Source organism: Anguilla anguilla, chromosome 6 (genome assembly GCF_013347855.1).
Source record: "Anguilla anguilla isolate fAngAng1 chromosome 6, fAngAng1.pri, whole genome shotgun sequence".
In the NCBI taxonomy this organism is placed as follows: Eukaryota; Metazoa; Chordata; class Actinopteri; order Anguilliformes; family Anguillidae; genus Anguilla; species Anguilla anguilla.
Window position 1 is genome coordinate 60,092,789 of NC_049206.1, and position 15,330 is coordinate 60,108,118.

The 15,330-nt window shown below is 47.8% G+C and overlaps 1 protein-coding gene across 2 annotated transcripts in view; it reads right to left on the minus strand.

The window, feature by feature from the left end:
• The window catches only part of LOC118229961 (kelch-like protein 29), a 167,399-nt gene that overhangs the window by 37,491 nt on the left and 114,578 nt on the right, over nt 1-15,330 (minus strand). For both annotated transcript variants that reach the window (XM_035422571.1, XM_035422572.1), the window contains exons 5-7: nt 12,869-13,007; nt 5,956-6,152; nt 2,421-2,680 (exon numbers count right to left, since the gene is read on the minus strand). In XM_035422571.1, coding sequence (XP_035278462.1) covers nt 2,421-2,680; nt 5,956-6,152; nt 12,869-13,007 — 596 coding nt within the window. The remainder of the gene's footprint in view (nt 1-2,420; nt 2,681-5,955; nt 6,153-12,868; nt 13,008-15,330) is intronic.

Sequence of the window (15,330 nt, forward strand, 5' to 3'; positions counted from 1 at the left end):
GACGGTTTAAAAGCCACCCCCGTCCTCACACACACACACACACGCGCGCACGCACGCACACACACACACGCACGCACGCACGCACGCACGCGCACGCACGCACACACACACACAGACACACAGACACAGACACAGACACACACACACACACACACGCACGCACGCACGCACGCACGCACACACACATACAGACACACAGACATTACCTGAGCACTGAGAAGGACTGGGTTTTAAATCATTCCTCCAGTGCCTGGCCTTGTTGAAAGGTTCTGGTCTCTCTGATCTATACCGCAGTCCTGTCATCTACTTACTTTTAATATTTTAGGATCTCAGCACGGGGGAGGTGGGGGAAGCCTAAATTAATTACCCGTACATTCCAGCCCAGTCTAATACTCTTTTTTCTTTTTTTATGTTCTACGGAAGGTGTAATGTATCTGGTGCATCCAGCAAACGCCCACCCCACTGCTCAACAATTAGGCCCCAAAATTAACGTTCATCCGCTACGGGCAGCTCGCATGAACAGGTCCCAGAGCGCAGTCCTGCAAATTGCATCCTGTTTTTCATTTTTTTTATTTTCTTACTGGTTAAGATCCCCCTCCCCCTCTCATCAGATTCAATTTACGCAGCGCTGCGAGCTGATTGGCTGCGGCGTTCCTCCAGCCCCGCCTCCATCGCGCCGCGAGCGCGTAGCTGCTGACGTCACCGGCGCAGCGGGAGGAAGCCGTCGGGCCCCGTACGCCGGCCCCTCCCAGCTCCCTCTTTATTGCTTTCCTGTGTCTCAATCCCAACTCTACTCAGAGCTCTTATTGAGTTCTCGCTCGGCTTTGCAGCGACAGCGCTCCTGTCAGGTGTGCGTTGTTTCACGGGTGACGATAACCTGGTTAAGCTCCCCCCCCACCCCAACCACCCACCCCCCCAACTTCCTACCGTAGAGAAAGTAATTACACCGACACCCCCCCCAGCACCCCCCACCCCCCCACACTCAGCCGATTCGGCGCGATTCCCGTTTGCAAACAGGACAGCGAACGACAAGCCGAGCGTTATAACAGAAATAATAAAATTTTAAAAAAGCACTAATAACAAATCAGCCTTAGAAACCCGCGCAGGCCCCCCCCTCTCCTGACGGGGGGAGCGGACACGAAAGCTCGGGGTCTCCGGCACTGAGGATCGATCACACGGCGACCGGCAGCCGTCTGAAACGAAAGCGGTTTAATAGCGTTAAAAAAAAAGTTACATTTAGTTTCAAATAACAAACGAAAACAAAAGCGCAGTCGCTGAACGCAACGCGCGGGCTCCTCGCGGTTCAGCGCAGGCCAGTTTTTGTTTTGTTTTGAGCGAAACGGCGGCACAAACAGAAAAGGCACCCGGCATCGACTCATCCATTCAACCGCACCAGCCTGTCCTTCCCCAGCCATAACAAGACCTGCTGAGCTGTGAGAAACCGCGGAGAAACAGAGAGGAACAAAACACAGCAGAGAGAGAGAGGGAGAGAGGGGGAGAGGGAGAGGGAGGGAGGGAGAAAGACAGGGAAAGAGGGAGAGAGAGGGAGGGAGAGAGACAGGGAAGGAGGGAGAGAGAGGGAGGGAGAGGGAGAGAGTGAATGAGAGAGAGATACAGAGGAAGAGAAAATGAGACATGAGAGAGAGATACAGAGGAAGAGAAAATGAGACAGAGAGATTGAATGAGAGTGGAAGAGAAGAGAGAGAGTGATACTCCCCGCTATACCGCCACTCGGTGCCCATGCCAAACACTGCCAAACCAAACCAAACGGCACTGTGGCCTTCTCTAAACCGCTGCATCCTCTCCCCGTACGGCACAGCTGGCTAACCAGAGCAGCTACAGCACACCTGCAGTCTGACTGTGCTTCTGCTGAAACCCCACAGAGGAGCACAGCTGGACAACACCAGCAGCTGCAGAGTGACACAGCTCACTGCTGAAACAGATCACACATCGCCATGGCTACAGATAAACAGATCACACATCGCCATGGCTACCGATCGCACATCGCCACGGCTACAGATCAACAGATCACACATTGCCACGGCTACAGATCACACATCGCCACGGCTACAGATCACACATCGCCACGGCTACAGATCACACATCGTCACGGCTACAGATCACACATCACCCCGGCTACAGATCACACATCGCCATGGCTACAGATCACATATCGTCACGGCTACAGATCACACATCGCCATGGCTACAGATCACACATTGCCATGGCTACAGATCACACATCGCCACGGTTCAAACATGAGGAAGTGTACGGTGGCCTGGAGGATGAGGAAGTGTGATTTACTGCAGACGGTCTGTGGTCAGTTTGTGGGTGGTTTGCGGGTGGTTAAGAGTCGGTCTGCAGACGGTTTGTGGGTGGTAAGCGGTCGGTCTGCAGGCGGTACCTGCGTCCGTTCTCACCTGCACTCTGCTGGCAGGGTCCTTCTTGATCCAGCGCAGGACGGTCTCGTACACCAGCTCCTCGGCCTTGGTGTTGAGGCTGTCGTTGGACAGGTAGCCGACCAGGTCGTCCTTGGACACGCTGAGGATCTCGTCCTGGCCGGCCACGTCGGGGAAGTTCTGCAGGGCGAAGGCCTTGGCCATGCTGTACAGCTCCCTGCACTGCATCGCCTCCGCCATGCCCAGCACCCCCAGGCAGTTCCCCGCAGTCAGCTGCTTCTCTGAGACACACAAGAGCAGGACACGTGTCAGCTGTGTGTGTGTGTGTGTGTGCGTGTGTGAGTGTGTGTGTGTGTGTGTGTGTGTGTGTGTGTGTGTGAGTGTGTGTGTGTGTGTGTGTGAGTGTGAGTGTGTGTGAGAGAGTGTGTGTGTGTGTGTGTGTGCATATGTGTTGATGTTCACACGTGTATATGTGTGTGTCTCATACACACACACACACACATACACACACTCCTGCGCAGACTGACTCACACACACACACGCACACGCTCACACACACACACCCCTTTCTGCAGACTCTCCTACTTTTGGATTGAGTGCACTTGAGTTTTTAAGGATTTTAAAAGCCCTTGAGCACAAAGAGAAGGAAGGTTACAGCAACCTGCCTGTGTCATAAAGAGCAGAAAATTCTCTCTCTCTCTCTATATATATATATATATATATATATATATATATATTTGTGTGCACACATTTATTCCACTCAGAAAGTTTTAAGTGACAGAGCTGACTAAACCAAAATAGTGAGGAGATTCAGAAGAGAGCCACACTTGACCTGCGTGCTCCTCTCACGGCATCGGGCTTTTCAGAGCGCCATTGTGCCCTTCCCAGAATGCATCACTCACAGAATGAGCTCAGCGCTCGATAGATAAGAGGATCCAGACACTCAGCTGTACTAAGGTTAGGGCTAGCCACCTAACGGAACTGTTACAGTTCATAGCATAACTGTGTGTGCGTATACGTGCATGCGTGTGTTTGTGTGTGTGTGTGTGTGTACAGTATGTGCGTGCGTTTGTGTGGGTCTATTAAGTTATTATTATTATTAATATTATTATTAAGTGATGATATACAGATGTATAAATGAGTACAGTGATGATATACAGATGTGTAAAAGTACAGTGATGATATACAGATGTATAAATGAGTACAGTGGTGATATACAGATGTATAAATGAGTACAGTGGTGATATACAGATGTGTGAATGAGTACAGTGGTGATATACAGATGTATAAATGAGTAAGGTGGTGATATACAGATGTATAATGAGTACAGTGGTGATATACAGATGTGTAAATGAGTACAGTGGTGATATACAGATGTATAAATGAGTACAGTGGTGATATACAGATGTATAAATGAGTAAGGTGGTGATATACAGATGTATAATGAGTACAGTGGTGATATACAGATGTGTAAATGAGTACAGTGGTGATATACAGATGTATAAATGAGTAGGGTGGTGATATACAGATGTGTAAATGAGTACAGTGGTGATATACAGATGTATAAATGAGTGAAGTGGTGATATACAGATGTATAATGAGTACAGTGATGATATACAGATGTATAAATGAGTAAGGTGGTGATATACAGATGTATAATGAGTACAGTGGTGATATACAGATGTATAATGAGTACAGTGGTGATATACAGATGTATAATGAGTACAGTGGTGATATACAGATGTATAAATGAGTAAGGTGGTGATATACAGATGTATAAATGAGTAAGGTGGTGATATACAGATGTATAATGAGTACAGTGGTGATATACAGATGTATAAATGAGTAGGGTGGTGATATACAGATGTATAAATGAGTACAGTGGTGATATACAGATGTATAAATGAGTAAGGTGGTGATATACAGATGTATAATGAGTAAGGTGGTGATATACAGATGTATAATGAGTACAGTGGTGATATACAGATGTATAATGAGTACAGTGGTGATATACAGATGTATAAAGGAGTAAGGTGGTGATATACAGATGTGTAAATGAGTAAGGTGGTGATATACAGATGTATAAATGAGTAAGGTGGTGATATACAGATGTATAATGAGTAAGGTGGTGATATACAGATGTATAATGAGTACAGTGGTGATATACAGATGTATAAATGAGTGCCGTGTGGCTGGGCTGGCGGGTGTTTTATGGACTGAGTTCTGCTCTCCCGCCCCGCGCCGCGCTCTCAGCCGTAAATCCGCCGTTTTCCCGCCGCCGGGCGCCGGGGGATTCCGTCACCGGCGGTAAGTCACGGGGGCCAAGGCCGCATCGCCACGGCGACGAGCGCGCAACCGCCCGGCGGCGTTCAGCTCTCCTCGCTACGCGGTTCTCACGCTCTCTCTCTCTCTCCCTCTCTCTCTCTCTCTCTCTGGCTTTGCTCCAGGAGGGGGGGGGGGGGGGCGGAGCCGCAGAACAAAGAGGCAGCCGCCCGCTGCTACGATCGCGGCTAACGATTCGCTTCCCGGCCAAAACCGCGGCATTAACTCCGGGGCTCCGGGCGGTAATTAGGCCCGTCCGGTCGCCGCGGCGACTGGGTCCTCGGGTCCGCGCCGCAATCTCGCGGTGACGCGCGATTAAAAACAAAAAAACCAGCGGCCTGCCCCCCCGAGGGGGCGGGGCGCGGGGCGCGGGGCGAGAACCGACACCGGTACCGCGAAAAAAAAATCCACCCAGGAGAGATTTATAATTACATCTGAACCGATATGATCCTTCCCGCCGTTTTACCGTCTCCGCTGCTCACTGCGTGTCCTCCGACGCCGCCGGCGCCGCCGGGGAGCGGCGCGGGATTTATCCGCTAGCCGAGCAGCGGGGCAGATCCTGCGCGCATTAGACTCTGAATGAGACAGTCAGGCTGATTTAGCGGTGCGCTCGGGATTAGCGTCAGCGCTGAAAGGCCTTCCTCGGGGGCCCTTTGTTATTTTTGGGCTAAAAAAAAAAGCGGCACAGAGATGCGTTGCGCTGTGACGGGTGGTCATAACATCACAAACGACCACCTTCCTGCTTCACACGGCAGCTCCTGGCATTCCCAGACAAAGACATGCTATTAAAAAAAAAAACTAAAAAAAAACAAGATGCAAAAAAAACTGAAAAATAAAACGCGCTCGAAAACGTGTGAACGGGATACGGCAGTAGAGTAGCTTAACGGTCAGGGACCTGGGCTTCTAACTCAAAAGGTTGTGAGTTTGATCACCAGCTGGGAATCAACCCCACAACCTTACAGCAAAATACTTAAACTGACCCGTATGAATAAGAGGTGAGATTACATTACAGGCATTTAGCAGATGTTCTTATCCAGAGGGACTTACACAACTTCCTACACTGCATCTATTTATACAGCTGGATATTGACTGAAGCAGTGCAGGTTAAGTACCTAAGTAACAGCAGTGTTCCCTACCTGGGAATCAAACCTGTGACCTTTGACCTTTAGGCTACGAGGACCGGCTCTTTACCCATCGCGCTACACCGTCGCGATCCGGCGGAAGCGGTACGCACCTAAGAAGGACACGCAGACCTTGCAGAAGGTGTTGAACTGGAACTTGTTGGCGGCCTCCAGCAGCGTCTTGGCGTTGGCGGCGTCGATGACCAGCGAGCCCGTGTACACGAACTCCAGCAGCAGCTCCAGCACGTCGGCGTCGATGTTGCTCATGGAGAGCTCCAGCTTGTCCCCGCCGCGCTTCTCCCCCGACGACCTAGCGACAGCAGAGGAGTGCTTAGAGAACAGCGCCGCCCTGCAGGACGTCTTGTACCAGTGCAGACTTCCAAAAAAATACCACACACACACACACACACACACAGGAAAAAATAACTAGTATATCATTATACTGAAAATGCCAAAGTTTGGAGAAGTCAAGGTCCTTTTTGTTGGGTTTTTTTAGTCTTGTTTTATTATTATTATCTTTGCCCTTTCCTCAGAGAGGACTATGTTTCTTTAAAGCTTTTAGACAGCATCTGAAAGAGAATATCCTCTCTCACAATTACAGGGGCAGCACCCTTGGCTATCACGATTATTGCAATAAATTGAAGGAAAAATAAAATAACACAACATTAGATGCACGCGTGTGCATATAGACACACGCTAGTGCATGCACGCACACACACGTATGCAAAGACACAGGGTCCACGCACACAAGCACACAGTAACACACATGCATAAACAGAAACACCCACAATATTTACACACGTTCAAATACACGCGTGTACACACAGCCATACACAAATACACCTACACACACACAAACACAAACACGCGCTTACACACACACAATCTCACATACCTACACACATACACACACACACTCTCACATACCTACACACACACACACACACACACACATACACACACTGTGATAAGGCTAATGATAGATTTTGGAATGGGGGCTAAGGGGGCTAATGGGGACCTAAAGCAAGGACACATTGGGCCTACGCAGAGAGGAATAATTTATGTGGCTCAGCAGACTGCAGACTGTAAGCAGCCCCACAGAGCTCTGCTGGAGCTGCAGGTCCCCACAAGGTCCAGCTCAAGCATGACATCACTGAACAGAGTTCTGCTGGAGCTGCAGGTCCCCACAAGGTCCAGCTCAAGCATGACATCACTGAACAGAGTTCTGCTAGAGCTGCAGGTCCCCACAAGGTCCAGCTCAAGCATGACAGCACTGAGCAGAGTAAAAAGACTGGTCAGTGAATAAACTGCATTAGTACTTGTTTTATGGACCCTTAGTGGGACGTCCGAGCACCCGAGGGCCCCCGAATCACCCTGCACTGAAGGGTCATAACTTAGACTCCGCCCGGAGTTTGGGCAGGACACAATCAATTCTGCAAAAAGAGCCTTACGGTGCTGTTCAGCTTCTCAAGGTCAAAAAGAAATATCTGCAAACTCAGCGGATACCTTGTGTTTAACTGCACACACACGTACACACACACACACACGCACACGCACACACACGCACACACACACACACACACACTCACACGCACTCACACACTCACACCTGTCCCATCTTACCAGGACTACATAAATTGCAGCTATACAACTTAACATACAGATGTGACATACGGACATAGACACACACATACACATGTGCACACACACAAGCCTACACACAGACACACAGATGCACTCACACCCAGGCACACACACACACACACACACACACACACACACAAGGAATGGTGTGAGTAAAGAAAGGAGAGGAGGAAGAGGAGGAGGAGGAGGAGAGAGGGGGGGAGAGGTCTGTTCTGCCACAGGTAGCCAGCAGCCATCCTTCTTGCAGGTTGGGGTGTGTTCTATGACTGGGAGCTGAGCCTGGGCCTCATAAACAAGAGAGTCCCTAAACAGGTAAGCTGCCCCGCCCACTCCCTCCCTCCCCTGGCCACGCCCACGGGCCCTGCCCCCAACCACGCGTCGGCAAAATCAGCACAGCCTGCGTACGAACTGAGATATTAGTGGTGATTCGGAAACGGAAAACGGAAAAGCAACAGCTTTGCACTCGGAGGGAGGGAGGGAGGGAGGGAGGGAGGGCTGGTGCTGCCTCCACGACTGGCTCTGAGCAACCGAGAGCGTCACACCTGAAAAAGCAAAAGCCACAGATCGTTATTACCATCAGTAAAAAAAAAAACTCCCCGGAGTGCCAGCATTAAGAGAGAGGTAACATGGGGGTTAAGTGGTGTAGGAGGTGCTTAGTAGAAAAAGGAAAGATTAAAAAATTACAATAATAAAATAAATAAATAAATAAAAAATAAGAGCGAGCTCATCACCCAGGTCAATTAGCGCAATCTAAACGGGCTTCTGCAGCACTCGGCTTTGTGATGGAAATGGCCTCCCCGACTTTCGCGCGTACGTGATGGCGTGCGTTTACTTTGCATTTGATTGCAGAACTTGCGCTTGGAATGCAGAAAAAAGGAAGAGAAGGAGAAAAAGAAAAAGACTGGGAGTTTATCAAGCCGGGTTTATGCAAATCACGCCAACAAAATAGGAGGAGAAACTTAAAAAAAACTTGGATGTGATATATATATATATTCCATTATACATACATATAAATATATATGAAATAAATTCATATATGTATATGTGTGTGTTTCTGTTTATAAATAAAGCGTACGTGTGCGCACTTGGCTGACACACATCCCATATTGTTGATTTTATCACTTGGCTGGGACTGCGTTGCCGTGCAACCCATTTCCTTTCAGCCCCGCGGGGCTCTGGCGGTTCGGAGAGATCAGAGGAGAGATTAAATGTAAATGTGCGTTCTGAGAAAAGAAAAAGACATATTTATCTCTCTTCCCTGAAAAAAGGCTTTAATGGGGGAAAAAAGGAAGGGCAGAGAGAGCGGAGCAGCGGTCTGGAAGAAGCCAGGCTCGTATCCGGGCTGGGGGAGTCAAGGGGCTACGGGTTCAAATCCCAGCTGGGGCATTGCCATTGCACCTCTGAGCAAATATTAGAGCTGAACTGCTTCAGGCTGGATGAGCAGTTAGTGCTATGCAAATACACAGTAATACTGAAGCGATGGTCACCATGTAGGGCTGGAGCTGTAGCTTTAAGAAGCATGGATCCCCTTCCCTTTGTGGTGCATTAAGAAGACAAAGATCACAGCGAAGCAGCATCAAAGCATCCTACAGGATGAGAGAGAGGACCGTGTGGCACGACCCTGTCTGATCACAACCTACCAAACACACCTCCACCTCTCTCTCACATCTCCTCATTCCTGACCCTGACCATACCCCCCCCCCCCCCCACTGCACCCCCCCCCCCCCTCCCCATCCCCAGTAATGTGGCTGTACATTACTCTGGGCCAGTAATGCAGCTGTAAGTTATTCTACAGCATTAATGCAGCTGTAAATTACCGTGGGGCAGTAATGCAGCTGTTAGTTGCTCTAGGGCAGTAAATGCAGGGCAGGGAGAATCCAGATTGCTCAGTTTTTCTTTTCTTTCTTCTCCAAAAATGTGAGCTCTCTCACTCTGGTCACAAAAAAATCTGCCAGAGTCTTGTGAATTTGACATCACCCTCTCACTGTTAGCCACACGAGAGCCAATCATACAGTATGCCACCGGGCAGTGATCAACTGGATGGGGGGGGGGGGGCATAAGTGGGGAGGGGGGGGTGAAATCACACAGCGACAGAGGAGGGTGGGACTCTGCAGTCAGTGCATCAGATGGAGAGTAACAGCGTTCTCTTTTTTGTGACTGCACTGATTTGCAATTTCCCAAAAAACCCATCTCTCTCTCTCTCTCTCTCCCGTGTCGTCTGGTCAGGTAGAACATCAAGACAAACGCTAAACGAGGTATTACACACGGCGCCGAAAAAGAGCTTCATTTCCGCAGGAGCCAATGAAAATGCCAGCCACGTCCGGGAAAAGACCCATTAACCAATTACAGCGCGATAAAACGAGCCTGGTGAGCAGGCAGTGCGCACTCACTGGCAATCTCCGCTCGCATTCATAATGCCTCAAACCCGGCGCTAAGCAACAACACTAACGCATTACCAGATGTTACTTCAGCCGAAAAGGTTCGGGTACTTAATTGGTCGGGCATTCTGATATCTTCGAAGATTGCACCTTGGGTGCATTATGAAATTTTAGTGTGCTCATTCCAGAGCTTTATTGAATAATTGCTTTTATTACCATGTAACAAAATTATAATGACAGTTATGTGCTCATACCGCCTCAGCATCCACTTATTTAGATTCTATTTCGTACAGTTTTTCTTTTTTTTTTTTTGTTGGTATTTTTCTACTGACTTTCAGCACCGCTGTGCCAAGCTAACCCGACGGTTTCAGTGTTATTTGAAGCACTAATGTTCTGTGAGTACACTGCAGTAAAAGGCCGTCCATGGTGATGCTCACACATAGGCCCATTGCTAAAATCATATCTGATTTATTTATGTGATAACAATACCGACGGAATAATGGACAGTTATCACCGCTGTTTAAAATGCACACAAAAATTTACCTTACAAAATAAGAGATTTAAAAACTATGACGTGACACAATGCTAAAATGTAACTTCTTGATGTGAATTTTAGTAAGCAAAAAATAAATAAATAAATAAACACTGTGATTTTTTCAAATGAATCATTTTCAAATTCTGCGATTTGCAGCCCTCTGAGGACAACACCTGTGCGAGTGTGTTACTGCCTGGGAGAGGTGTGTGAGCTGTCTCACTGAAAAGCTGCGCTGAAAAGCTCATAATAATCACCGTTATAAATCTGAGATCGCTAATGCGCGGGCAACAGCAGCGATTACTTGATTGTTACTTCATTACCAGCAGGCTTTTGAAAATCTGTAGTGTTTGTAAAAAAATATGTAATCCATTTTGTACGTAGCCGATAGGTTTTAAACATGCTGGGTCGGGAGCAGATACTAATTTTATACTAAGATTACAAACCAGACTGAATGCAGAAAATAAATGTGAAAATGTCCACCAAAAAAAAGGAAACCAACCCACATTAAAAATTAATACATTTTTGAGTTTTATAAGTTTATCCTTTCATAGCACGTAGGATTGGGTCGGCCGGCTGGGAGGGGCACGTGCCTGTTCTCTTTCTGAAACCCAGCGCGTGCGGACGGGCGACGAGGAGAGGCGAGGCGAGGCGGACGTCTGCTCGGACGGAAGATAAAAACCCCGCGTGGCGCGGACGCTGCAGGGAGAAGGGGAGCTAATTGGAGGCCGAGTCCCAATTTGTTCCTCATTTGAAACGCAGAGAGCAGAGCCTTTTTTTCCGCGGGTTATAATTCGCCCCGAATCGAGAGAGACGGAGACGCCGTCGCGCATTCTCAACTAAAAAAACGGACAAATCCTCTCGCACGGCAAGGTCGCCGAGCGATATAACGAGAGTAAAAAAAAAAAAAAAAAAGAGAGAAAAGAAAAGGGAAAAAAAAGAGAGAGAGAAAAGAAAAGGAAACCTGAGGAGAAGAAAAGGAGGAGAGGTGGCTTTGAATAAGTCCAATTTTTTGCTCTCTCACAGCTAATTCATTCAGGGAGATATTGTGACGCCGGAAAGTAGTTTCTTATACTGGAAAGAGGCGGGGTGATAACAGACACGTCCACGTGAGTTTACGGGTGTCGCGTAGCGGCTGTGTGTGTCAGGACCGCGGGAGGGAGATGCTTCCGGAAGCATCAGCGAGGGGAACCGCCACACTCCGGCACGGCGAGCGAGTCTGAAGGAGTCGGACAAGCGACGGAAAACTCTACCAAACGTTAACTTTTACATTTCCGAAAAACAAACGTGTACTTAGACGTGACAGTCGCCTGCATGTTGCACACTTCGCCTGTCAGTCAGCCAACGTGGAGAAACCAACCAATTACTCACACTTACGCCCTATCTGGGGAACACAATAGTGATCAGTTTTTTACAAAGTAGTTCAAACTAAATTTTTTGAGTAATTGTAATTTTGCCAGTTGCATGAAGGGTAGGGTAGGTTTGCTGTAGTTAATCTACTTTCAGTGAGGTATGAAATAAATGGCAGTTTCCCTAACTCTGGAGATTATTTACTTTTTTATATTGAAAGTTTCACAAATTTGGAGGCTCATCAAATAATGAAAACAACAAAGCTTTCTTTATACAAAAGTTTGTATAAAGAAAGCTTTTCTTACATAGAAAAGCTAGATTTCTCACTATCAAAAATTCATGACTTGGACTCAATTGTTAGCTATATGTCGCAATTTTTAGCCTTTTCTAAATCTTTAAGGTTTTGTTTACTCTTTTTGTAAAAACTCAGTTTTTCCCCTCAGTCCATACAGTTCGGCTGTTTGCTGAGTCCCCACTGAATTCCAGCAGAGGGAAATCTGTGTGGAGGAAGCGGTGATCAAGCGCAGATCTGATTTGCTGTTTGAGGAACGTTTGTGTGAAACGCGGCAGGCAGGAGAGGCCTAGGGGTGAAGCAGACCTGCGAAAGCAGCGATGAGAAGGAAGCGCTCTACCCGCCCGATTACTGACGAGGAGCTGCCCCGCCGATAAACGCACGGCCACCTGCCTGCACACATAAAACACCCCCCCACCTCACACACTGGGCCCCTCACAAACGCTTGTCTATCAAATTAATAACTGCAGTCCAAACTTTTGGGGTGGGGGGTGGGGGGTAGAGGGGTGAGGGAGTTCATTCACTTAAAAAAAAAAAGAAAAGAAAAAAAAAGATCCCCAAGTCATGGAACATTTTCTGTGCCCATTAAAATGGAAATTTGTTAATTTGCTCCGTGGAGATGAAAAGGTTAGACAAAAGGTTGACCTTTTCCCGAATCGAAATACATTCATTTGAGCGCGCAAAAAAAAAATAGAAAGGACTGGCTGCTGGCCCTGTGACAGGAACCTCTGTCTTCACAGCCCTGGAAGAGAGGGGGAGGGAAGGAGAGGCGACACAAATGCTTCCTACGAAAGGGAAGAGACTGGATCAACATCTGGAGGAAGGCAAACCTTTTCACCAGGTCCTTGAAATACAAGCTGCAGGAAGCTAGAACATTTTGGTGGACTTCAAACTCTCTGCCTTCTACAGTTATTCTCAGGTCTGTAAACTCTCTCTCTCTGCGCTGCTGGTTCAGCTCCTTCAACATCTCTGTGGAACAAAGAAAAACAAACATCGCCATCTTCCAAATTAGTGTTTTTTTCTCCTTTTTTTCATTTAAATGAAATCCATAAGAAGAAAAAAAAGCAATGATTACAAGATATACATTTATGTGATTTCCCCCCCACCCCATCTAGGACAATGATGTTATACAAATAATAAAGAGAAAGAAAAAAATGCATTCACACTCACAAACATATACAAAATGTGCGCAGGACAGCTATTTATTTAGCAAATGAAAGCGCCGTAGTTTGATTATGAGACCAATCCGTACACAGAAGAATGTATGAAAAAGGTAAATTATAAAGATGAATAAGACAATAAGAGAGAGAGAGTGAGAATAACCAATAACAAACATTTTAAATAAAAAAAAATACACATTCAAAGAGGACAGAATGTTGAAACAAATGACTGCGTTTTTCTTGCTTCAATGTAAGAGGATGTCACAAAAAAAAAAAAAACATGGCAGAGGCACACTGAGCCAGATCAGAATAAAATGTCTGCCGTTGCCGCGGTGACGGCCCTGACTAATTAACCCCCTCTGCTCTGTCCGTGCCCCGTGTGCAGCTGTTTGACCCACTCAGCACCAGGCACGCACTTCTCACATAAACACCTCACAATAAAACGATGCATGAGCATGCCTCAGTTTTATAGGTCAGTAATTCTGCAGGGAGAGATCTCTGAACAAAAAAAAAAAAAAAAAAAAAAAAAAAAAAAGAAAAATGGCGAAAAAAAAAAAAATACCTTGATGCGTATGTATACAAAAAAAAAAGGCCTACGGATAAAGAAATGGAAGGAAGAGGAGAAACAAACAGAAACAGGGATGTTTGGGCAGAGGGAAGTTTGCTGGGGTGAGCCGGTCCTGTGATGAAACTTACAGAAATCAGACCAAAAAAATAAAAATAAAAATGGAAAAACAGCGTTTCGTGAGTGGATGCTGAACGCGTGAGACAGCAGCGATGTCAGATCATTTTAATAAGGGAAGCTGGCAGGGGTCAAGGGGCACTTGACACAGGAGAGAGACATTTCCTCTGCACTGCTCTCATCAGGTCAAAGGTCAGCTTTATCTCTGTCAATTAGAGCAGCAGCGACTGCCTCAGCCGGAGCCAAGATGGAGGGCTTTACACTGAGCGTTCTGTCTCTCAGCTGTGAACAGAAACCTCCTGAACCCCGCGGCTAAACACACAACTGGGACAGGAACTCCTTTGCCAGAGCAGGAAGAGTGCAGATGGAGCCATCTCTCTGGCGAGATGAATGATCTCTGATTACAACTACAGCCGGCAATAGTGCCCTCCCTCTCCCTCAAAACCCACCTCCACTCCCTTGCAATACAAAACCCTTACCTGACAGCGTGAAGTGCCAATAATACGTATCCACTCATTTAGAAAAGATAATCTAATACTGACAAGAGTGTAAATTCGGGGGAATCTGCAGAGCACTCAGAAGCCAGGCCGTACCGCGTGGTGCACTCTGCTTTCAGCAGTTAGCTGGGTCTCAGAAAGGCTTGGTATCGGATAAACAAACGCTGCAATCTCTGGAAGGGCCAAGTCAAAGCCTTGGTTCAGGAAGTGAAGGGTAAGGACACACTGTAATGATTCCTGTCAGGAAGGACCTATTAGGATCAAATCAAACACAACCCCCTCCTGTCTTCTCCCCAGCTCTCCATCCATCATGCAGGTGGGCTCTGTGATTGGCTGTGGAGATTGTAACTGAATGCTGTACAGGCAGCTCTCACAGGGCACCCACACCCAAAACTACAGCTTCCACAGGTCACCCACACCCAAAACTACAGCTCCCACAGGTCATCCACACCCAAAACTACAGCTCCCACAGGTCATCCACACCCAAAACTACAGCTCCCACAGGACACCCACACCCAAAACTACAGCTCCCACAGGTCATCCACACCCAAAACTACAGCTCCCACAGGGCATGAGCACAGCTCTCGGGAACCTGATAACCACCCACCCATTTGTGAATAATACCTCCCACCCCCCACCTACCCCCCCCCCCCCCCCAAACCCCCTGTCTGATTGACAGCTGCAGCTGAAGGAGGCCGGTAAAAGCTCATTACCAAGTGCTAAAGTGGGCCAGCCTCTATCCACCAGCAAACCCCATTGCCGTGGCAACCGTGAAACATCCAATGGCAGCTCTAGCTGTTCGCCACACAGAGGACGAATGGGTGCGTCCCCAGGGGGTCCAGCGGCCCCACGGCCACCCAACTCTCTCCCACACCAGGGGGGTAAAGGGAGGGCCCAAACTGGACCCGTCAATACGGACAGGAACACAGCAAACTACAAGGCTACACCCCCCC